General features: G+C 37.7%; 1 protein-coding gene across 1 annotated transcript in view; it reads left to right on the top strand.

Moving 5' to 3' along the window:
• The window catches only part of epha6 (eph receptor A6), a 178467-nt gene that overhangs the window by 33054 nt on the left and 119889 nt on the right, over window positions 1-25524 (top strand). The window contains exon 3 of the mRNA XM_039599594.1: window positions 10567-11230. Within this exon, the coding sequence (XP_039455528.1) occupies window positions 10567-11230 (664 nt within the window). The remainder of the gene's footprint in view (window positions 1-10566; window positions 11231-25524) is intronic.

The raw sequence follows: 25524 nt of genomic DNA, 5'->3' as shown, positions 1-25524 counted from the left end.
GAGTTCTATTATGTGGAAATCAATTAAACCTTATAGTGAGTTTACTTATTGATCTGGTTTGCGGTGTAGTTACCATATACAGTGTAACCGCTCTTTCTCTTCCGTCTTTCAGGTTCTCTCCCCCCTCTTGTCTTACCTTGTGTGCAATATTTCAGACACTGGCAGTTTTAATACACGTAGAAATTTGAAACTGCTATCTCTTCTTTCTCTCGTGTCTGCAGTGCCCTAACATAGCATTGTGTTGTTTACCTCAAACCCCAAAGTGTGTATAAGCATACTGTGAAAAGATCGTCCACAGTGACACAAAGGGCAAAAAGTGTAATAACCCTGGTGGTGCAGTTTAAGAAGCGGGCGGTTTTGTTTGCCTTGGTCTGACTGTGTTGAGATGGTTTACTCAGTTTGCTGAAGCGTCTTCTTTTTTCTTTTTACTTTTTATTACTTGTCCAGAGAAGGTTGTTAAAGTGGAGCTGTTCCCATTTTTACAAGTGTAAGTAGTCTAAGAGTTAGCCTATATTCACCAATACCAAAGCAATTGAAAAATGACCAATTTTTTGTTTGTTTTTTTCTTTGTAATTTTGCTGCTAAAACGCTGAGCTCAGAAAAAACCCTGTATAACTGTACATGTTCAGAAACATGAGTCAATAGATCAGAGGTCGTGACTATTATACAAACTATGAATGTGAGACTGCATTGAACTACAGTACACTTAGGTGTAATCCATTGTCTTTAAAAAAATATCACAAGACAGAGTAACTAGACATGACTTTCATGCATTAGCCCAACATCAGCAGTCTTCCAGATGTTACACAGTTTGAACTCTGTCTTTATTTCCCTCAGCTATCTTCGACTTGGATGACTCAGGACATGACCAACACTATGCCTTTTTGTGAGAGCACAACAGGGATGACAGATTGCGGAGCACTGGCTCCACCCTTCTCACTACCCTTCCACTGTGATGGATGCAAGAATGAAAGGAGCATGGGGTCTTTGGATTTCATTTGCTCACCGCTGTTCTATTGCTCCTATTGATTTAGGTGCATGTGGCTGACAGGCAACGGGATACTGTGTTTGAGAGAGATTGTGTGGAAGAGTAATGTTGGCCTTTCTCGGTTTAACTGATTAATCACTCACTAAAAAACACTGTCGAACAGATATCTAAGAAGAACTTGATCAAAATACGTCCAACTTATGAATCAGTGGTTTCAATCATACAAAAGGCAGGGTACGTATCAGCAGATGGGGTCACTGCAGCAGGTGACTCATATTTTGGGGGCAGATTTCATTATATTTTGTGGGGGAACAGAACTATTGGTTACAATGTTAGGATCTGTTTGCAAACTGAGTTACTAAAAATAATTGAGCTAAACCACATTTGAAATTATTACAGTATATGCTTCTATATGACATATTATATTTCCTTATATGTATTTATTTATATTTATATTGATTTAAGAGATATTTATATTTACTTATATAAAAGAAGTAGAATCTCCATCCTTCTTTTGCTCCTTCCATGCGAGCAGTCTCCAGTAGCTCTGGCATGTCCTCTAGTTTTAGGTTCAGAGTTTAGCTCCTACATATCAAATTGACATTCTAGGTGGTGATATCTATTATGTTGTGCTATATGACAAGAGACCAGCAGGCTGGTCTTCTCTCCTCTCATCCACACCTGCTTTGTTGGTGTTGTAATCAAGGATGATGGCTGGTTTTCTGCCTTTCTGAGCACTGGCCTCTACAACCCGCTGAAATGATCTCATGAAAATGGCAATCCCATTTGGTCTTTGTATGAGACAGCCATGATGCTTCGGGGTGAAAGCACCCTTTGAGGAAGAGAAAAAAAAATAAAAGCCTCTTTCCTCTGTTGAAATTTGAAAACATGACAGCTCAGTCTTGTTAGAGGAGTCTTACATCATCAGGAGGGGGAGAAAATATAACAAATAAATACATATTGAAATGAATACAAGTGCTATGTAATACAAAAATATTCAGTAATACTGTGACAAAGAAAAAGTAAATTAGTTTATTCGAATTTGTGTCATCTCAGTTCAGCGTGAAAATCTCTGCGGTGTTTTGCTGTCATTTGTTTTTCTGAGAGTTCTCTTCCTCTTTTCCCTGGCAGTGCAGATTAGGCAAAGATAATACTAATTAAGTTTTCAGCAACTTGTTAACCTCCCGTAAAAGCTAACATAAAAGTTTATCAACAACTGCTGAGTCTAATATAACAAATGAAATAAAGAGAGAAAAGCTGACAAGCAGAGCGCCACAGAGATAGCTGTCAGTAAAGTCACAAAATGCTGCAAATAGAACAAAGAATAATGTGGAATTAAATAGACCGATCCTGTTGAGTCACACAAATGTCCCAGATAACCGGTCCAGCTGTTTAAGCCTGCATCCAACTGATATCTGATGCCCTCATCAGATTGTGCATCTCTATAGAAGATGTTTTATTGCCAAGGTGTTTGATAGAGTGGATGTTGAATTTCTTTCTTATACTCATTTATCCATTACTACAACTGAGTTATGGGGAAAACACCTTACTTTATACAAATTCTTATCCGGAATCTGAACAGTGATTGTTCAGTTTATTGCCACTCACACAGTGAACCAGTCCAACTGAATGGTGCCTTATCGTAAAATGAAAAGAGGCTGTTGTCATTTTAGATGTGGCAACAACAAAATGACATGAGATACCTAAAAATATCTGTTAGTAAATAATAGTATTAGTACAATTCTGTGTTTTGTTTTTGTTTTTGATGTTTTATGTACATTGTACGGTCACAGGATTTATACTTTACCCAGAAAATCGGTTTTCTCACATGAACGTCAGAAGAATCAACATTCAACACTGTCGTAAGTTGTTCTCACACAGCACACAAAAGGAGTTAGTCCCCTTCAGATTGGTTTTCATTACTGGAAATAGTCTGTTTAAGTGAGACAAAGGTATTACCTGGGTAAAGGATGCAGAAGGAAACCACAATATGTCCACTTGCTTATAGTGAATTTATCAATCAATTGCATATGGTGTTCTTACATGGGTACAATTGGACACCTCATGAACATCCTGTTGATGAGCTGAAAGGTTAAAGACCATTTAATTTTCTTGAGTGAGTTACATTCCTACACGCACATTTGCCGAGTAATGTCTTATAAGGTTTAAGCTCTCACTGAATGTCTGAAAGTCATTGACAAGAAATTAACAGGGAAATGAGAACAGTCATGATGCACACTTAACATTATTACTATTGACTATGTAGGTATGATAAATAGTTGCACCAGTAGGACATCACATGGAAAATAGCACAGCTCCTTCATTTCCTCTACAGTGTCAATATAAAAGATTTTATGACATGTCCAGTGTTGTTAAGCAGTTTTTTGTTAAGTGGCAAGTATTGCCAGTATTCCTTGTTGGCACACCCTCAGTAATTTAATTGGAAGTTTTAAAGTACAGAGTGAAAATCAGTTTCCATAATTCTCCAATCAAAGTATTGATTTTCTTGTTGACACACAGTTGAGTACAATGGCCCACTGAGGTTGCCAGATATTGACGGAATCCCCCAAATTAAGCTTAGGCACTTGTCCATAATGAGCCCTCTATAGACCAACTCCTAATGCACACACACAGAGACACTATGTGAGCACATACACAAAAGCACTTTTCTCCTCATACATACACACAGACAAAAGTGCAAAGATGTGGTCTGAATGTGGGGCAGTGCAGGCGCCCGGTTAGCTCTACTTCTATGCTATACACCAATTTTGTTTTTCTGTTTATGCAAGATAAATTTGGAAAGATGTTTAGATATTATGCAAGCATAATTTTGAGAGTAATTCACCTGCTGTTGGTTCTAATGAGGTGATTTCAATATAGAAAAATGCTAACAGTAGCTTCTGAGACTCAATGATGACTAAACTAGGAAGGGGGAGAAAAGTTTATTCACTTATCTTGCAGTCACAACGCTTTAGCCAGTAATTATTAATTTTCACATGTTAAAAATAGCCTGAAAATAATAATTTATACAGGTTTTTTTTTTTTTTTCCCTTTTTCAGTTGTTTTACTTTCTTCTTATTGTGCCTTTTTTCTTAACATCAAATATCTGCCATCATGATCCCTAGTGAGCTAAGCTCTTCATCCATCTCTCTAATAACTTACTGCTGTGTGTGTGTGTGTGTGTGTGTGTGTGTGTGGGTGGTGGTGGTGGTGTTTTTTCATCCATTGCAGAGGGACGCTCTACAATTAAATATAAATCTCTCAATCCAAATGACAGTGGCAACACACGAACACACACATTCACAGGAAGTGAGTGCATAAGAAATAAAGAGCACAGGGACAACAGAAGACAGCTCAGGTAGATTAATAAGACAGGCAGAGGAGAAACAAAACAACAGAAAGAGAAACAAAGTAATTTGTTAAGATGTAAGGCATTAAGAGAGGGAAGGAGAGGGAAGAGAAACATTATATGTTATTAAATTTCACAGCATTTGCAAATAAACACCGGCAAACCTCAAGAAACAGTGTGGTTCTTACAAAGCACCAAACAATCTGTTATAGAAATTTAATTTGATTTTTTCTGCCAAAACAGCTGATCACTTTTTGTCCCTAAAGAAAAAAAATCAGTGGATACACTGTAAAATGACTGTTTATTTCTTAAGGAAGTAAACTAAAAACTTCTTTTTTTAAAGCCAGATTTAAAAGTTTCTTTCACAAGACAGAGAGAAACACGAGGGAGAGAGACAATTACTTAGTTTAATGCATGTGTCTTATAAAGCTTTGCATTGAGATGTTTGGACAAGAAAAGAAATGAAAATGAAAATGTGTCGAAGAAATGATGTAACTAAATATAACTTCTTGTAGGTGTATATGTTGGCCAGTTTTCTCTTTCACTTCCATTTTTTGCCAATCTCTGCTGTAATTCAGAGGAGTCTTTGGAGACTAGAAACATCGGCTCCCAACTCCTTTGACACAGTGTGTGTGTTTTTGTACGTGTTTGTGTGTGTGGGCAGCATTCAACCAGCAAAATCAATGCTTTCTCTGTGTAGAAAGAGCAAGGCAACAGGACATTTAGTTATACATTTTGAATATTTATTCAGATACAGTCTCCTGTGGCCCAGGTGAACACCTGCGTATTCTCTCTAATGTCAGGGTTTTGTTTGGATCCCATATGACTTTTGTTATTTGTCCTTGAAATCTTTTAGATCCCCCTGCAACGTCCTAGCATGATAGATTGGACAGAATTTATGAATTCTTAATTATTTAGTCACGGAAATGCTTCTTATGTTTCAAGAATATATTTAAGAATTCTTAAATTTGGTAAGTTCCATGTCGTTGGAGTTGAGGCTGTACATTTTTCTGTGTGACTGAATCTGAATCTGTGTCTATGTTAGTTAGGGAATTTCTACAATTCTACACATGCACAGACACCATCTCATGGTATTGGTGTAACAGCTGCTAGTTTTATCTCCAGTGGCCACTTAACTCCCACTACTTGGTTTGTTCACACTTACAAAATGTGCAGCACCTAAGTGCTCTGAATAAAATCTCCTTAGTGCCTTGCTGTTTTTCCACAGTATGTTATGCTTACGAGAGATAAAGAATATATGGAAAATAAATTGGAAGTATTTCTTAGATTCTACATATATTAAGTGTATTTTGGAAAACTCCACTATGTTTTTAACCAAATCTGAAAAAGAAGTTAATCTTCTCAATAAAGCATTGCTCTTTAACCTGCCCCAATGTCAGTATTATAATTATTAAGCCTTTTATAGTTGGTCATAACATATCATTCACACAGTGGGGCTTTGGATTTTAAAATAGTCTTTAATTTATTTATTTTTTCTTTACAGGCTCAAATCCAACCGAGTAGTGGGAATGTTTAGGATCACTAAATATTTCATTTCAAGTGAAGATGAGCCGAGCTGGTTATGACACTGTAGTTAAAAGTGTAACTCTCAATAGGGCTCTGGATTTCACAGTGTTAATAAAAGGAGCTCACCCCCAGGCGAGTGGCCAGTAAAATGACTGGCTCGATTGCATGGGTGAGAGAGATGGGCTGTAAAGGCCTTGGTCCCAGGCTGCAATCAATCAACCACATTTTCTGGCCATTTTTCAATTATGCATGTTAGGGCTGGATGGCAAGGTAGTGAGGTGTCCAACCAAGACTTAAAGTTTGGCACTTTGAAAAAGAAGTCATCCAACAGTGAGATTACAAACCAGCAGCACACGCAGTAATAAAGTGGAGTGTGGATGGGGATTGCAGGTGGTGAGTGGACTACAGGCTTTGGCCCAAAGGGGCAATGCTGTCACTGGAATTTGAAATAATTAAGAGGAAATACATGTTATTGCTTTGCTTCCCAGCTTCACAATGCAAATCTCTAGCGACTTATTTTAAAGTGCTGCCACCACAAAGCTGCTTGACATTATCAGTTAGCTGACAAAATGTCAAAGTCTTGGAGGTCTTGTGGATCAGCTGTGAATGGTGTTTAGTTGGGGATTTCAACAGCTGTGCGTTTCTATCACAATGGATTGTTTTGCCCCTCTGAGATGAATCGCTCTGATATCGTTGCCTCAATCTTTCAGTCGCCGGATGCTTTGATTTATCTACATTGCCATTCAGGCTCATTTCATTGGCGACTAACTCTAGTAGCTTTCTTAAATCTCCTGAACACCACACATTTGTAACTCTTAACTGTTTGTCTCTCCTCTCTTTGCTGCTTTCTATTTTCTTCCTCGGTCCCATGTCTCTTATTCAATAATTCCCTATTAAAAATCCTGTCTGATAGAAAGGATTTTATATTTTATGAAATATTAGCTATTACCATGAGTCCAATCAGGAAAGAAGTGCCTTGGTGTGCTATAAAAATATCCTGCTCAGAGAGACTGAGGGCTATGTTTGACCTTGCTCTCTCTCTGTGTGCAAGCATACATGAAGAACTCCTTCAATTGTCATTTTTAGCAGTCACTAAAGCCATGTATTTACACATAATACATTAAGATTAAATGGGTCGCTGACTTGTTCAACACTTAACATGGGTCTTCACTTAACACCACTTCAAATGTCATCCTTATCCTTAACTTAAATGAGACTTTACAAAGCCTGAAGGTGTTTATTGGTTTTAATTTAGTAATTCTGACAAATCCATTATTGTGTCAAATTACCAAATAACAATTACATGTTTTTTCTTAGGTTTGAGCTAGAAGCCATTAGTATAGTCACACAAAATCCTAAATGTGTAAACCCTTTAAACTAGGACACAGCGTTATCCTGTATAATTTGGGTTTCTCCAGTCGCTCCTCTAAGGTAAAGCACCTACCACTGTTCAACTGTGCTGATGCACATTTTTCCTACAGACACCTCTGCAGGTCAACAGCTGACTAAGTGGTCAAATAAGATTGAAAGAGCCCGAAGGGATGATTGAATCAGCAACTTTAAATGCTGGAGCAAGAACCAGAGTAAGCTTGGAATCAGTCTTGAATATGAGTGACAGAAAGTTAAAAAAAAAAAAAAAAAAGTCATAAATGTTTGTTGATGATTCTTTATCATATTTAAATTATGCATAGGGTTTTAATCACACTGGATGATCTGTACCAACCTCAAACACTGTCAAAGTATAGTTTGTTTGATTAGTTTGATTTTTGTCTGTGGCATATATAGAGAAAGAATACTGATCAACATTTAGTGACACTTGTACATTGCAGGAAGAGGACTTTTATGGCATGGCTAGGCAGAGAGATTGAGCTGGAAAGGATGCACAGTGCATTAGGGTGAGGATAGAGATGGAAATGCACTAATCAGTTAGGAGAGTGCATTGAGAAGGTGGAAGGACTACTTTGAGGAGCTCGTGAATGAAGAAATTATCAGAGGCTACACATGGCTCTTGATGTCAGACATGCCAGGTTTTGTCTTGTTGTCTCGTCTGTGTCCTTTGTCTTTAAGAAAAGAAAACGCATGGATTGCTGTAGCAATGATATCACAATATGACATGATTTTATTATGTTAAAATGTATATAATATGGCACAACCCTAGTATACATCTACTCAAACATGGAACTTCAGCACTTCCTTAGTGACAGATGGCTCCATGAAAATCACGGATTTATGAGACATGATACAGGACAGTGTTTTACAGGCCTAATTAAGCCACAAAATTAATGAAAACATATATTAGCCTTATTATGTTCTAAAAAAGGTGATTTTTGAAAGTGTGCATGAAAGAGAGGGCAGCATGAAAAACAGTTTAAATGTTGAGATAAACTGGAGCATACTCGCAGTTTATCTCAGCAGTCTGATTCTTAAACACAGTGTTAGTGCATGCCAGCAGGTACAGGGCCAGCCGTGACTAATGCAAGTACACCGTTAGCTGACACCCCAACAGAAGATTTCAGAAATTCCAACAGCCAGTGGTAAATGAGCAAACTCATCATGATCTTTAGTTGATTCAGTGGCAAAAAGATGTGATGCAGTCACCTATTAGGAAAGAACACATTTTCCATGTCCATTTCCTTTTGTGCTCACTTTGTTGTTTATCCCAAAGGAGTCATTAATAGGCTTTTCTCTGTCTGGAGCCATGGCATAGATTTTATCACAAAGGATGGTTCTGAAATCATATCTAAAAGCTTTGGAATCCCAGTGAATCCATATGGACTTAACAAAGAGTAAACTCCATATGTCTACTTACATTTTTTATATATGGAAGCTAATGATCCATGTTTTCTCTTTTTTATCTGTTAGTCTGTTTTCCAAGTCAGTTGTTATTATTTCTGCATTTTTCCATATTTTTCTTTCAAAGTTATTTCTTTCTGTTTTTATTTTGACTTTTTTCTCATTTCAGCTTCTTCATGGAAATATTTTCATGCCAATATTTTAAGTATTTCATGTTCTGTTTTTTTGTTTTTTTTTTTTTATCTTCATGCCTTGCCCCAACTGAAACACTTTGTCCGACTGGATTTAGTGTGTACTTTTGATGGCAACATCACATTTAATCAAACTCAATTTGTTTGACTGTAATGCTACGTTTACACCTTGAGCGAAGAGCAGATTAAAACCTGCTGTCTTTGGATGATTGAATTAGAACATGTTATTAAAAAGGATAATGAGTATGTGAGAGCAAACATTAGGCTTTGATTACTACTCTCATCAAGAGGTAATATTTAGCTAAGTGAAAAAACAGCTTATTAAATGTGCAAGCTTATCAGGCAAATAGTATTGGTAAATTAACCACCAGCGCTATCTCAACCCTCCGGATTTTGTTTGCCTATAAATGAGCTATTTTCCAGCCCTCGTTTAGAACAGGCATCTCTCCCCCCAGACCCAAGAAAGGGAACATGAAATGTGTGTATGTTTGATGTAGTCAAATTACTTATGTTAATATGTTGGTAATTAAAAGCTTTATACATGGTCTACCATACCTTCGAGCATATTTCTCACATCTCTGAAAACAGTGTTGATTTTAGTGTTTGACTCAAAGAAGTAGACAGCTGTCCATACTGCAATCCACAAGCAAGGTTCATTGGATAAGTCACAGTGACCGAATTGAGCTTTCGATGTCTGAAAATTATGTATGCATGCATAAGTGTTTCATCTAGGAAAATGTATGCAAAGTAATGGGAGTAGTAGCAGCAGCAGTGATGGGTAAAAATAGATCCCATATATCGTCATATACAGTAAAACCTATGAGGTAAGTGGCGTAAATATGAGTCTAAATATAAACCTCATACACACAAACATACAAAAACACACACACAAGGGCAAACTCTGCAGCTCGTGGAGAGTCCGACGCTGCATTGTAAGCGAACTGATTTGAGAGCCCTTTTTTCCTAGGCAGGTAATTTGATTCTTTGAGGTCGATGTTGGGTGGTTTTGGGGTCGCCCATGTAGCCAGTCCCCACTCTAATAAAACCTGAGAGCGCTGCAGGACCAGGAGGCTAAAAACCCCCATTAACTTCTTTCCCATCAACATGGGGACAGGTAACCTAATGACCCTGCAAAGCTGCAATGCTCCCTAATCATGTGACCTGGGAGTTGCAGAGCTGATGACTAGGCAGCTGGAGCTCGATATCATACCAGGAGAAAACCTACCTCTAGGAATTTGAGGAAAATAGATTGTTAGTTTGTTAATGATTTTTTTTTTTTTTTTTTTTACTTGAATGTGGTATGGACTGAGATGGTCTTGCTGGCAGTCTCTTTTACCTTAGTCCAGAGAAGAATATCTGAACAACTAAATGTGTTATTGTCCAAATTTGGTTTGAATACAGTCTAATATAAACAAAGTGTCTCAGAAAGAAGCAGGAAGCTATTACAATTTCCACATTGCGTCTGTGCTCTGTAAAGCATCAATCTTGGGATTTGAAATGACCACAGAGTTTTCCTTCAGTGCCACACTTGGGACTAAATTAATATTTCATTACCATATTGTTAATTTTGTCCATGTTTTGTATGGAATGCTATCACCTGTCAGGCCTGCTAGCAGATCTTGAATTAATACTAACTCTTTCTTTTTCTTCCCTCCCTTTTACCCCATTCTTCCCTCCTCTCTCCTCGACCCTCTACACTCCTATTATTTTTCCTTTAGTGGGATGCCATCACAGAGATGGACGAGCACAACCGACCCATCCATACTTTCCAGGTTTGCAATGTGATGGAGCCCAACCAAAACAACTGGCTTCGCTCCAACTGGATTTCACGACAGGCAGCCCAGAAGGTCTACGTGGAGCTTCGCTTCACCTTGCGCGACTGTAACTCAATCCCTTGGGTGTCTGGCACCTGCAAGGAGACCTTCAATCTATTCTATCATGAGACGGACGAGGCACACGGTGTCAAGTTCAGGCCTGCACAGTACACCAAGATTGACACCATTGCTGCTGATGAGAGCTTCACTCAGATGGATCTTGGAGATAGGATCCTCAAGCTCAATACGGAGGTGCGGGAGGTGGGACCCATAAACAGGAAAGGCTTTTATCTGGCTTTCCAGGACATTGGCGCTTGCATTGCATTAGTGTCTGTGAGGGTTTACTATAAGAAATGTCCATTTACACTGAGGAACCTAGCCTCATTTCCAGACACAGTGCCTCGTGTGGACTCTTCTTCATTGGTGGAAGTGAGGGGGGCCTGTGTTGACCATGCTGAAGAAAGAGACACACCCAAACTGTTCTGTGGAGCTGATGGGGACTGGTTGGTTCCCCTGGGAAGATGTGTCTGTAGCGTTGGGTATGAGGAGATTGATGGTTCATGTGTTGGTAAGTTTTCCAAGTTTTGTATATTTTAACTTGCTTTTCATTCTTCTCAATATAGCATTTTTTGAACTCAAAGACGTTTTTAGTCAGTCTTTCCAAAGCTCTGAAAGAAAAAGAATTGTTGGTGAAGGTGACACTGCTGTAGGGTTATGAGAACCCTGCCAGTTGAATGCTTTGCCCATGGGTTATTGTTAGCAGCCTCTAATTGGAAAAAAGGCTTGTTTTGTTTTTTAGACTTAATACTAATGTTTTGTTCGTGGTTCTTAATTAGCTTTTACTTAGATGTCCTTACCAAACCTTGACTTTAATTAAACCTACCTTTATTGAATAATTTCCTACATTTCTCTTTCTCAAGTGGTCAGAATGATAATAAATCTCAGACTTCACCTAAATGCAAATAGCAGTGGTAATTTCAATTCATTTTAACCACTTTACCATCAATGTTTATTTACAACATGAAATAATTTAATAGTAAAAAAGGACATATATATGTATTTATTTATATATTGCAATTATACAGTCAGGAAATACGAATATTTACAAGTAGAAATGTGCACTATTCTAACTTTTGTGCCATTGTACTTGCCTCATTTCTACACCATTTGTTTATCAAGATGGTAAGACAGTCAGTGTGATACTAATTCATATTCCTGTTTGATGTATTTGACATAAGTATTGATGCATCCACCAGTCAGAAAGATAAGCAATGTGGACAGATGATGATATGAAACCTGCAGTGCTTCAATACCATTTACTTCCCATTGTACCATCACATGCAACAAATAGAGAACGCTTTATAGTCCCCACAGTCTATGTACATACTCACTCTTGTTGGTTCAAACGTCAAAGAATTGCATAATGTTATATTGTTATTATTATTTTTATTTATTAACCTTCCTATTAACCTATTAACCTCTATTGACTTTCCCTATTCATTTCGACTCATTACCTATAATTTTTTGTCCTTTGTCTTACCATTTTTACTAGATGCTAATTTTCTCAGATAACAGATGACGTAAAGTCACGTGAAAGGTTTTGAATGTTTATAAATGTTATTATGGTAGCAGTGAGAGGACCTGATGCTATCTAAGGCTGTGTTTGTATGTGTTTGTGTGTGTGTCTGTGAGAGAGAGAGAGAGAGAAAGAGAGTGTCTGTTTCAGCAGCTTAAAACTGCATATTTTTCTGTTAGTCTGTTGTTTTTCTATCAAATGCATTCTAATTTTAGGGCTTTTTTAAAGCAATTTTTGCAAATTTCTGGTATTTTTTTGCCCTTTGGCTACTGTTTAAATTCATATGAAAACATTTTCACAAAACTAAACTCTGCAGTAACTTTGGTTTTGTTTTGTGAAAGATTAGTGAGTAGGCTGTTTATTTTTACACAAATTTTAAACAAACAAAGGGTTATGAAACCAGAGGTGTTTTTCTGTGTGTTCTGGTGAAAAGCACATATTTTCCTTACTAGCTGCTAAAATCCAAACATGATAATCTTGTTGTGGTAATTTGTGTGCTTGTAAAATTTAGTATAATGAGTAAAGCTTTAGAAAGCAGTCATAAAGTGAAACATCATACTGTGTCCAGTGTTAAAGCTGGTCCGGGCACCAAAGCTTCACCACAGGATTTTAGGATTGTGTTTTGCATGTGTGTGTCATGGTGCTTTATACATACAGAGAAATGAACATGTGTCTATATGTGTTGTGATGAGTCGTGTGTGTAGGAATGTTGTTGTGTATATCTGTATTCTACCACCCGTTGTCTCAGTGGCTACCTTGGTGTGACAGATTACCTCAGCTGGCTTGGTAGCAGCTTGATCCTCAGCTCTCTGATATGAGCTTTGGGTTATCACTGACAGCACGGCTCACTGGGAATGCTACCTTCAAGAAGTTCCAATGCGACTTCTTTTCAAACCAAGTAAAGTCCTGATGTCAGGTCAACAGATACACACGTCTATAATCCAAAGGAGACAGATCGACAATCTAAAAGGTGTCCTAATGTACTTGTAAGTTGCAACTTATCAAAACCATAATATGGAATTTAACTTTATACAGTTAACAAATGACAGAATGAAAGCATCTACTAATATTTATCCTAAGAACTAACAATATACTACAATATCATGGATATGGAATACATTTTAAATTAGTAACTGATCTGAATTCACAATTTAGCACAACAAAAGAATAGAATAGAATAGAATAGAATAGAATAGAAAATTAGAATAATCCTTTAATTGTCCCACAACAAAAGAACACCAAAAAGACACTATACAAACAAACAATACAAGAACAGAAACATACACAATTTTTCTTACGTATTTACAAGACATATTTAAAAGACACTGGCTCTTAAAAAGTAATCCAAGCTTGTTTTGTAAAGATCAAGAAAATATGTAAGTTTTACCAGAATGATCAAGATGCATAATCTATAGAAATATTGGCACAAATTAGATGCCATTGTACATGTTTGTTTCCCTCCAAAAAAATAATCCATCCAACATCACCATAGACTACAGCCTTTTAAAAAACACTTTTGAGACATTTCACTGGATTTCTCAAACCATTCAGAACCAGATGTCCTTGCACAGTTGATTACAATTCATCTTGTGACACAGGTCAGGGAGGCTTTCCAGCTGGACTTGCAGCTGCATCATAATCAACAGGCCAGGGGTGAAACTGCAGCTGTGATTAGAGTGCGTCGATCATAAAATGATTTCTCCATTCTGCTCCTTTAATATTTCTTATGCGTTAATTGAGTGGCAAAAAAAGCTTAGTAGAGGCAGATAAACTTGCTGTTGAAAACTTTTGGGAAACACATTGCAAAAGAACAATTTGTAATGGATTTGTGGGCTTCTTCTTTATCTCTTCTTTAAGAGGTAAAGGAGTGATGTGGTGCATCCCTGCTGTTTGCCCTGTGACTTTCATCTTTGATATATGATATTGGAGAAAATACACATAATTACATTACATATCATTTAGTCTGATTTAAATATAATCTTTGGAAGAACTATATGTCACATAAAAATCACAAGAAGTGGTTAAGCACCTTGGTCATTGAAGAAGACAACTGAGGTGGCGGGCTAAATCAACCAGAAGAGACATTTTGGCTCAGTGCCATTTATAAACATAAGCAGACTCAACACTGCCACCTATCAATATCGATGCTGGCTCCTTAAAGCACAATAAATTAATGTAATTTCCTTCTTCCTCTCCTTATCCTCAACCCCTTGCTCTCAAAGGAGCATATTTCACAGTTGGGTTAAGTCTAGCCCTTTGGGCAATGTGATGGCATTTTACTGCAATGTCAGCCCTGTAATGCAGCTCCTGTTCATTGTTCCAGCATTCAAACAGGCTTAGTTATTAAAAAGCCCCCACACAAAGTGCCACTAGAGCACCTTGGGCATTGAAGGAGAAGACTGAGGTAGCTGGCTAAAGTAATCTTTCAAGTCTTAGTTTACAACAAATTGGTAGTTTAAATGCTACAGCTGACTTCCTGTGTAGCAGATATCACCGCGTTGAACAATCTGTGATTCCAGTAGCATCCCATTCATAAGTATTTGAAAAGCATAGGATTAATGTCTTTGTCATATCTAGTTGTTTGCTAGTTGTTGCTATAATGCAGAACTAACATTTCACATGCTAAAAGGAAGTCACTTCCATTGAAATCTAAATGTTATGCATAGAACATGAAGATGGAACAAAACTATTTAGTGGAAGAAAGTGTAGCTGTCTCTTTCCTGAAAATTGGAAGTTATATATATAAAAAACATGGAATCTTTTAAATCTATCAGATCTCAGACTGAGATCAGTTGATCAGTAAAATCTTCTTCAAGTTTTGTACACCGCAGATTACTTTGTATTATTGTTTTCCTTTGATAACCCCTACAGCAATAGAATACACAGATATCAGGCAAACATCCATCCATCCATTTCTTTCTGCTTGGGCTTGAAGCACATCCCAGCTGCCTTAGGGTGGGAGGCAGGGTACACCTTGAACAGGTCACCAGTCTGTCGCACGACTAACTCACGGAAACAGAAAACCATTCATGCTCACATTCACACCTACATTCAGTTTAGATTTAGCCTAACCCCATGAATATCTTTGGACTGTGGGAGGAAGCTGGAGTATCTGACAACCATGTAAACCTTTAGTCATCTCAAAGAAGAGATAAACTGCTCAAGCCTGAATAAATGTTTTTACTCCACTTAGGTAAGAATGAAGGACATGCTCTCCACCCAGCTTAAGTCAAATAATCTTTTTCTTTCATTCAGACTCAGTGGCTTTGGTCACAGCAGTATTTTAATCTCCTGTCCATTACCTGGATGAAGTGCCAGTGTGCTGCAGTAAGACTGAGGCTAATAAACGCCTATAACCCATATTACTGCTTGCATGTTCTTCCACATATACACTGATAAAAATGGTTTAAAAATGTTCTTTAAAATGGAGATTTTTAAATCTTAATATTATATGGGCCAAATGAGACGAGTCGTTAAATGAAGTATATAAAAAATGCATACGCATAAGTCGCTTTTTTAAAATGTAAGTGAAATTTGCTGGGGGGTTGGGATCTTGTCAAAATTGATGTAATTATGATATATATCCATATCCATACATATATGTAGAAGTAAGCAATGGTCTTTATAGAGTAAACCATAACTTGAATTCATATAGTCACTCACTGTACTATTTTGGTTGTTGTGGCCTTTACATGTTGGCTGTAGTTTGGGAGGTAGAGCCGGCCATCTACTCTCCAGAAGGTTGGTGATGCCATCTCTGTCTCCTCCAGTCATCAAGTATCCTTCGGTAAAATGCTGAATCGGAGGGCACGTGTGTGTGAATGTTAAACAGAAACTTAATCATAGAAAAAAGTGCTTGTACGAATGGTGTTATCGAGTGAACGAGGCATGTGCTAAGTTAGAATATAAAAGCACTATATACTGTAAAAACCAGTCCATTTACTATTTGCATCTAAGCTGATCTATTTACGGGTTTTATTTATACCTTATTTTTTGCTCTTAATGTAAATATTTAATATGTGTATGTGTGAGTGCATTCGGCATGTCCTTGTTGTGCATTACAAGAGGCTATTATTTAATGATGTATAACATATGTACCCACCTGCTCATTAGCAGTACTTTAGCCAACTAGACTGAATGCAAGAAGAGCACACATACATCTTCTTGGATGAAGAGCTTAGTCTCTCAGTGTCTCTCTTTATCTCTCTCTCACTCACTTTAGCTTTCATCATCTTTCCCTCTCAGCGTAAGACAATCTAGCTGATGCTGTTATCACTCAGTGTTGTACAGCAGGTCATCATGTGTTTTCGGACTCTGTGTAAGAGCACTCAGCAGTGCTATGAATAATGTAATCACAGGGTGTCTGTGGGGGTTTATTTATATGTTTGCCTGTGTTTTAGGTTGTCATACAGTAAATCTTCCCTCTGATGATTGGGCAAAAGCAAGCTAGGACACAACTAATGTTGTGCAGCATACATTTAGAATTACTGAACAGCACATCACTCAAATAATAATGGACACCCTTTGAAATAAAAATACCACAACATACTGTGACAGTTTGTGACCTGACTTGTACTGCTTTATAATCTGTTAAATATGAACCAGCCAAGCTTCCTGTCTTTTTTAAGGTTAATCATCTTGAGACAGCGGCCAAGCTCTTTGAATATTGGAGGGTACACACCTCCAGTCTACATGTGATTTATGGACTTGGAAAAGGCATGTCGCTGTGTGTGTCTAACTGGTGCTTCTGGAGAATTGGTTATTGGGCCTGTAATGTCATTTACTCCCTGTACAACCTCAAACTTCGGTTGCAGTGGCACATACTGTAGCTAGTTGAGTTAAGTGGTCTCAGGATCACATCTTTGCTATCGTTGGCTACATCAAGCAGTGGTGTCCAGCTTACACTGTTGAAAAAAAGATTTCCTGCTCAAGATTGAGGATGAATTTCTGCCTCAAGTGGACTTCAAGTACCTTGGTAAAGCTGATGATTAGCTTCAAAGTTATCATTACTACCCTCACAGATGACCACAAGCTGCAGGTAGATACCAAATGAATAGGATCATGAACAGGAAATGAGTTCCCTCCAAAGAAGATCTGCCCTTAGAGAAAAGGTAATCAGCTCAGTCACTGGGCGGTGGTTCAAAGTAGGGGTGCTGCTCTGCCGCAGTGAAAGCAGTCAGTAGAGATGGTTTAGATATCTGACTGTCAAGCTTTGTTTGCCTAAGAAAGGAAAGCAAGCCTTTATGTTGGCTGATACAAAGTCCAACAAAATAAGAGTTCACAAATCATGACAGAACACAAAGGGAAGGCAGCTTGGGAACATAGATGGATGCTGGATACCATGGATACCATGGATGGATAGATGGATGGAGTTTGAGTTCACAAATCCATCTCCCTATTGTTTTAAGAACAAGCTGTTCATACCAAGCAATTGGTATGGTAATTTACCCAGTTCCAGAAAGGCACTGGCTCTACGTCAAGTGTCAGAGGTGGGCTACACTTAAGTAATTGCACAGGTAAAAGGAGTAGCTGTGTTAATGTTAAATGGCATGCTCGTATAAACATCTTGACAAAAGTTTCACCAATAAGACATTTTCAATTACAGCATGAAGACAGTCAGACAACAATTACAGCACATATCCTTCACTCTGTCAGCCCCCCGAAATGAGATGTCAAACACACACACACGTACACACATACTCACACAAAAGACACAGGCACACACAAATGAGGGCGTGGGTGGAAGGCAAAGACTCACATAATGAATAACATAAAACACACATATAAAAATACAACCCATAGACCACACCAAACAACAAAACAACAACAAGTCCAATATGCACTCAAGCATTCACAACAGAGTGTTAATGCAAGCGACAATTTTGCTCTCACAAAGCACACACGAGGAGACACACCAGGGGGTTCAAGCTGGCATCAGCAACAGAGCTGTTTACAGACGGGCCACACGGCAGGGAGACACTGTGACATTTCAGAAAAGGATGGTTTTAGTTTAACAAGCATTGCACTTCAGGCTTAATTGGGAGTGTCTGGAATGGGAGAGAGAGAAACAGAGTGTGTATGTACCCCGGTAGTGGGTCAAAGTCTGTCTGATGAATTTAATCCCACCTCACTCAGCATCAGCGCTGACATGTCATGACCATAGGATGTCATGCCTTCCATTTTTTTAAGAGAGCACAGTTTGACAGTTGCATTGTAAGAAAATTGCTTGCAGCAGATATAAGAGAGATACAACAGAGTCATGATAAAGGCAGATGTGGATATATCAAAACCGGTTTTCCTGTTTCTCATTTGTCACAATGAGTTGTCCTTCGTTAATAATTTTGACACACTAATCCACTGTCTCCAAAAATTACAAACAAGAGCATCTTTGATCACTCTGATTATTTCTGTTTGTTTTTTCAATTCACAGTTCTGTTAAATCTACATTTGTTTGAATAGACATCACACAGTATGGGTGAACTTAAATGCCCGGGGTTTTGTTTGTTGTCTACACAGTCATTGTATTAGGCTTTATTTATGCTGCTCCCACAAAGGATATAATTGAAATCTCCTTGATGCATTTGGTATGCTAATGTACATTTCCCCCTGAGTTGTCATTAAACTCAATGCACCACTAAAAGGCACTGAGTTTCCCTGCTAAAGGCTTGGGGTGGTTTGAATTATGTCCAGTGTAAATTCTTTCTGCCAGGCCATGGCCTCATTGTGTGTCACTACCTGCTGTCACATAAGCAGAGAATAATCACTGAGAATATTAAAAATAAATCATCAAACATTATTCCAGATTAAGAAATCAATGTGATACATTATGTTATATGTATATATATATATATATATATATATATATATATATATATATATATATGTGTGTGTGTGTGTGTGTGTGTGTGTGTGTGTGTGTGTGTGTATAATAAAATCAATTAATCTGTTAACCTAACCTAACGGTGATTTGACTGAATTGCTCATTTTGACCATTCAATTGCACTGGAAAATACAATGGTGCTTTTGAATGAATGTTTTCACCTTGGAGGGCAAAAGAAAATTGCACTTACTAATTCAGTGATTGCTCACTAAAACTGTGTCTTACTTTAGACCTTCACTGTGCAGAATGATGTGGTTGAGGTTAATAAGTTACTGTCAAAGCAGACATACTTTTTTGTTAAGAAAATGGAAATTTGGGGCAAGGTTGCCATCTAAAAATTCTCACTAGAAGATTAAAAAAAAATGTAGTGAATAACCGCTTCGTAGAAAATATTCCACAAGTCTGAGTAATCTGACTGGAGCTATCATACAGTACTTCATATTCTGTGTGATGCAATTACCTTTGAGGTTTATCTCTTTCAGGTGGTAAGGTCTATATATCCCTGTGAGGACCAACTTTTGATTAGCCCATTGTTCTTGTAAGGATGTTTTTTTCCAAGAAATTGTAGGTGTTGAACTAATGGCTGAAGATAAATGTTATATAATAACATGGATCGGTTTAATATTAAGTATTAAGAAAAGTTAAGAGACTAGAAAAAGTTTGAAGTTTGTATGTGATCATAATTATTGTTATTGTGTTTTATATAACGATGCATCTTATTTAATATTTAAATCCACTGTGCTAAGAGTTTTGGAGAAGAAAAACATGTTGATAAGTGTGTGTTTTGTATATATATATATATATATATATATATATATATGACCATGACTGTTCTTTCTTTATTGTTCCTCCGCAGCTGCCTCTATTTGCTCATTTACAACACATATCAATTACATTTCCCCAGACTGGTGGTGCTTTACCTTCCTCTGTCTCTCTTTAAATCAGTCACTTGATGAGCATTAGAGGCTCTCGTGTTGTCGCTCTTCAATCTGTAATTGAGAACAAATGTGGAGAGGGAGAGTGTTTAATTGGGGTTGTCAAGCAGGGGGCGGGTTTGTTGGGCACCTAGAGATCTCCTCATCTCTTTCCATTTTAACTGTTTAAAGAATAAATTATGCAGATTGCAGTTTTTGCGAGTCCTAGTTGCGATGTGAACTTGCGGTGACTTCTGCCTCGCTTTTTTCCCCCCCTTCTTTGCCAAGAGTTACTTCAAAGCCTGAAAGTGATCAAAGACAGTTGAAAAAATAAATTCCCCAACGTACCGGCACCCTGCATACATACATACAGCTTCTGCATGTCTCAACACCACACACTCTCTCAGTCAGAAAACAAAAGGAAGCGACACTGTCTAATGTCTTCTTTTTTTTTTCTTTTTTTTGTCTCCTCAAGCACAGTCCTGTCAAACATTGCAACATTTCAATTGATTTCTCTTTTCCCTTGTGCCTGTTCTATTTTAGTACATAAGCCAAGAGACTGAATTAGTCATTAAAGGGTATGTATAGTATGACATGGCCCAGATAACACATCACAGGCCTCCAATGAAGAACAGACTTGTCATAAATAAAAGTACGTTTTAGGAGCTGGAGACAGCTTCTCCCAAGTAAAAAAGAAAAAAATATGAAGAGGGGAAAAAAACAGGGGTTATTGAGGGTTCAGCTTCAGTGATGACTGTGTTTTATTTCAGTACCAGTTTGTTTACACAACAGACATAAAGTAAAAAAAACATAATACTCTGGTGTCCAATAACTAAAACATATACACGTTTTATCTGTAATGCCATAAATAACCATTTTGTTTAAATTGGGGTTTTGAAAGTTAAACTAAACAAATCTCCGATCCAGCTTAACTTCTACATATTGATGGACTGTATGCATGAACTCCTTGACTCACAGTGTTAACCATACAAGTGCTTATGTAATGTGCAACCTGACTCCATAACTGCACACGGATCACTACAATATTGCATAGCCCATCCATGCATTTGCTTTTTTGTTCCTCATTATTTTAATTCATGGCTATTAAAATAACAAATCACAGTATGGATAAAATAACAGCTGGAAGGCACCATAGAATTAAAATTCATAATAAAATTAAAGCCTCATCACCAATTTAGAAGAAAAATATAACCGTTTGGTGTTGAAATAATGTCACATTTGTACATCGTACAAACACTGCTCAGACGTGTCAGATAGTGTTTTGTTGCACAAATTTAAACTAAGACACTTCAGTATACAGTCATCTCTGCCACTAGTGAACAATAAAGTCAAACACCAGAGCTGGAGCTGTCCATATTTTCATGCACAAAGGATAATTCAGACTAGTAAACGTATTGTTTTTGGATAACAGTGAAGATCTTTGCCAAAGAAGTTGTAAGTCTCCCTTTAAAAAACAAGGGCCAATTAACTGGGATTCTGGATATTTCTGTGCAGGATATTTGACAGGACAAAATTTTAAAAAATCCTAAAATTGCCTCTAGGTTAAAAAAAATTCACCATGTTAAAGCATTTATTAAGACAAGTTGGTGGTTTTGCTACTTGCATCCATCCATCCATCCATCCATTCGCTTCCGCTTATCCTTTTCAGGGTCGCGGGGGGCGCTGGAGCCTATCCCAGCTGTCATAGGGCGAGAGGCGGGGTACACCCTGGACAGGTCGCCAGTCTGTCGCAGGGCCAACACACAGGGACAGACAACCATTCACGCTCACATTCACACCTAGTGACAATTTGGATTATCCAATTAACCTATCCCCAAACTGCATGTCTTTGGACGGTGGGAGGAAGCCGGAGTACCGGAGGGAACCCACGCAAACACGGGGAGAACATGCAAACTCCACACAGAAAGACCCCAGTCTGATGGTGGAATTGAACTCAGGACCTTCTTGCTGTGTGGCAACAGTGCTAACCACCGTGCCACCGTGCTGCCCTACTTGCATACAATTTTGTCCAAAATATTTTGCAGTTATGAATTTATTCCGAGTATAAGCGTTTACCCGCATACATGAAGTAAATCAAACTGTGATATTTATTCAGCAAAAGGGAGTCATTGAGAGTACATTTATTGCTGTTTGAACTGAATATTGCCATTTGGCAAAATGTGAGCATGTGTATCCAACTTGACAAAAATGTCAGCTCAGTGACAGTAGTTTCACCTCTTTTTTTATACTCTTCCTCACTCTATCCCTCTATCTTCTCATATATGACCAGTGCGGAAAGTGAGCCAATGACCTCAGGGTACGGAAGGCTTTAACTAGCACTAGGTGTCTCTCAATCTGCCAGACTGCAACAGCCAAGCTTGTTAGTCACACTGGTGGAACTACACACACACACACACATGCACAAGAGTACCATGGATAGACATAATCCAGCCACTGAATGAGGCAAGCAGTGATAGCAGAACTGGGTCAGTTCGAGAGAAGACTGTGGTGTGAAACCATTTCCCTTCGGGTGGATTGAGGTCTGAACTTTGGCTGACCCCCTGAACAAGTACAGCCACACAATGAAACCTCAGAATCTGAATCTGTTTGAATTAATGCTAACAACTTCACTGATCAGGCTAAAATGGAGGCTTAAGCCCCAGGAAGAGTATTTTGGACATGGATAAAGTAGTGTAGCTGTAATTGGGTTTTCTTCATGCTAAGATTAACTAGAGGAAAGGAAGTTAAAAGCAGAAGAGCTGGGAATGAAGGTAAGTCACTTCTCTTGTGGTTTATACTTCACTTTCACATTAAAGTAACTGCTCTTCTATTTGTGTATTTTTATTTCTGGGGAAAAAAGTTACATGACTTTAGACTGTTGCCAAAAATGACTTTAAAAGATGTGTAGATCCTAATTTGGGACCTTCATCATGATGGTTACAATAATAAGCACATTGTTAAAGTTTAGATGTTATCATGGGACAATCAGCCTCTTCTCCATTTGTATTTTTCAGCTTACTGCTTTGAATAGTCTGAAGCACATTTTTGTCATATATTATTATGAAGTCTAAAGGGTATAGTTTGTGTTTTAGGAATACTACTCTGGTGCTATTAGTGATGCTAGAACCCATAAAAGAATAAAGACCTGAATCTACAATGTCAATAGAGGGACAGTGCAGGTGTCCATAATAAGCCATCAGCCATATCAAACATAATTCTACTTCCTTAACTGAGACCTGATCTAATTGTGGTCTGCAAAAGAGCAAGAATAATGGAAGAAAGTAATGGAGTAATGGAAGAAAATTAAGAGACGAATATGCAAAACCCTTACTGTATTTCTTCTGTCTTATTTTTGTTTCTGCGTTTTCACCAATGTGCTATTTAAGGTTGCAATTTAAGTGGTAGTGCTGGCCCACAAATCAGTACAATGTTAGAATATTGCCTTATACAGTCATTTCAACTGTCATTACTCTTTACAATGATAACATTTTGTGCCATTAGACTTCAGCAACCAGTCAAACAGATGGTCTATCTGAAATTCGTATAGCCCCCAAAAATGCAGTAAAATAAAAGTAAAGGCCAATAGTTACAGAGATAAAGGAGAACTGCAGTCTTACATTTAGATTTCTGTGTGTGTGTGTGTGTGTGTGTGTGTGTGTGTGTGTGTGTGTGTGTGTGTGTGTGTGTGTGTGTGTGTGTGTGTGTGTGTGTGTGAACTGAAGGATGAGGACGAGCAGTTGTACTATTACTTTGTTATTGTGCGCTTTTTGTTTTTCCTCCTTTTAATTACTTGTGTTTGGTTTGTCAATAAGTGTCCTTTGTGTGAATACTTTATGCATTTATGTGTGCATGGAATTCAGTGCCTTTTTGGAAGCTATGAGCATTTGTTGTCTTGTTTACTTCGTGCATATTTGTTTTCATATGTGCTTTATTTGTCTGTGTGTGTTTGTGTGTGTGTACGTGTGTGCTTATGCGGTTGTGCGTCTTTATTATCTATTACCAGCTGCAGCTAGTTGGCAGCTCATCCCACTCCTTACATTAAAGCTGATGTATGCTTATTGAGCAGCCACAGGCAGAGACTGGAGGCCTGATTTATAAACCAATACAGCTTGTTTTATGGGGGATTGATCTGCCTGTGTCTCCATCAGTGAAGCATTCTCCTTGTCTTTATTCAGAGTGACAGCAGGTAATAAAGGTATGGCAGTCAAAGAGAACAATGAAAGTGTTTACAATTACACTTCTTAGTGGCATCACCTTTACTGACATTCATATATTACACTGTATTGTAGACGTGTTGAAAAGTTAGAAACTTTAGTGTTCTAGAAAAACACAACGAAGCGAACCAAATAGCTGCATTTTAAGATTATTGAAAATGTGTTTTCTTCTCAAAACAAAAGCATTCAGTGAAATTTTGAAAAAAAATTGTAAATTTATATCAAGAATCAGCAAAAATACATTATTCATTATACTATGGTATTGTGACACTATTACACAATATATAATATGTGAAATCCCCATATAAATGCCATATAAATCCTAAAATCTGTGCTTTAGGAGCTATAGTAAGTGTGTGGCATAGGGCCTAAACTTTCTTCTACAGCAGTGAAACTGTATTATCATATTATTCTGACAACACTATAGCACTATCCTGTAAAGAACCAGAATCAGCTGAACATTTTTCTGTAATAATGATCATGGTGATCAGAAGGATATTGTTATTATGTTGTATTAGTTCAATATAGTTCAATATAATTTGCACAGATTTTTTATGAACAAAATAATATTAGAAAGTTACAGATTCCTGAGTACTGCAACTGTTGGGGAAATCTGCTGAATATTTTCAACATCTCTTTCTCCTTCTTTTCTTCATCTGCCTCCTCCACCACTACCATCTCCTAAACTCCTAAACACATCTGTCAGAAGTGAGTTCCATTGACTTATTGACCTGTATCAGACTTCTTTCACTTAGCTTTAAAGCCTTCTCACAAATAAATAATAACTTCTCAGATAGCATTTTGCAACCTGAGGTAAACACTGGACAGTGTACTACAGATGAACACCATTTCGAGCGACAAACCTGAAATGTCGCAAAATATTAGACACATATAGAGTCAGAGTACCATTGCCAGTGCCATACAGCAAGAGAATAATTAAAGTTATACCAAAGACATCATAAGAGAGAGAGATAATTAACAGCCAGTACCAAGAAACATGAAACCCTATACTGATACAAGGTCATAGTAGATGCTGGAAACAGTTTTAGCTGTCTTTTGGTGAGCATATCAACTAGCCGTAAGCAGGTAAGTGCTTGCTTTTCAGGACTTTAACTGAGTTGCACAGTGCTCATTCAGTTTGTTCATTAACTTTGTTCCTCTCTGTGGCTAAAACTGGATTTTATTGTAAATTTTTAGAATAAAGTATTGTGAAGGCGCTCTAAGATGCATCCTTCACTTCATAGATGATGAATTATATATTTTATATTTCCTAATTTG

Source organism: Oreochromis aureus, linkage group 16, assembly GCF_013358895.1.
Source record: "Oreochromis aureus strain Israel breed Guangdong linkage group 16, ZZ_aureus, whole genome shotgun sequence".
Taxonomy (NCBI): domain Eukaryota; kingdom Metazoa; phylum Chordata; class Actinopteri; order Cichliformes; family Cichlidae; genus Oreochromis; species Oreochromis aureus.
The sequence above is the reverse complement of the archived record's forward strand: the minus strand, read 5'-3'. Positions and strand labels throughout refer to the sequence as shown.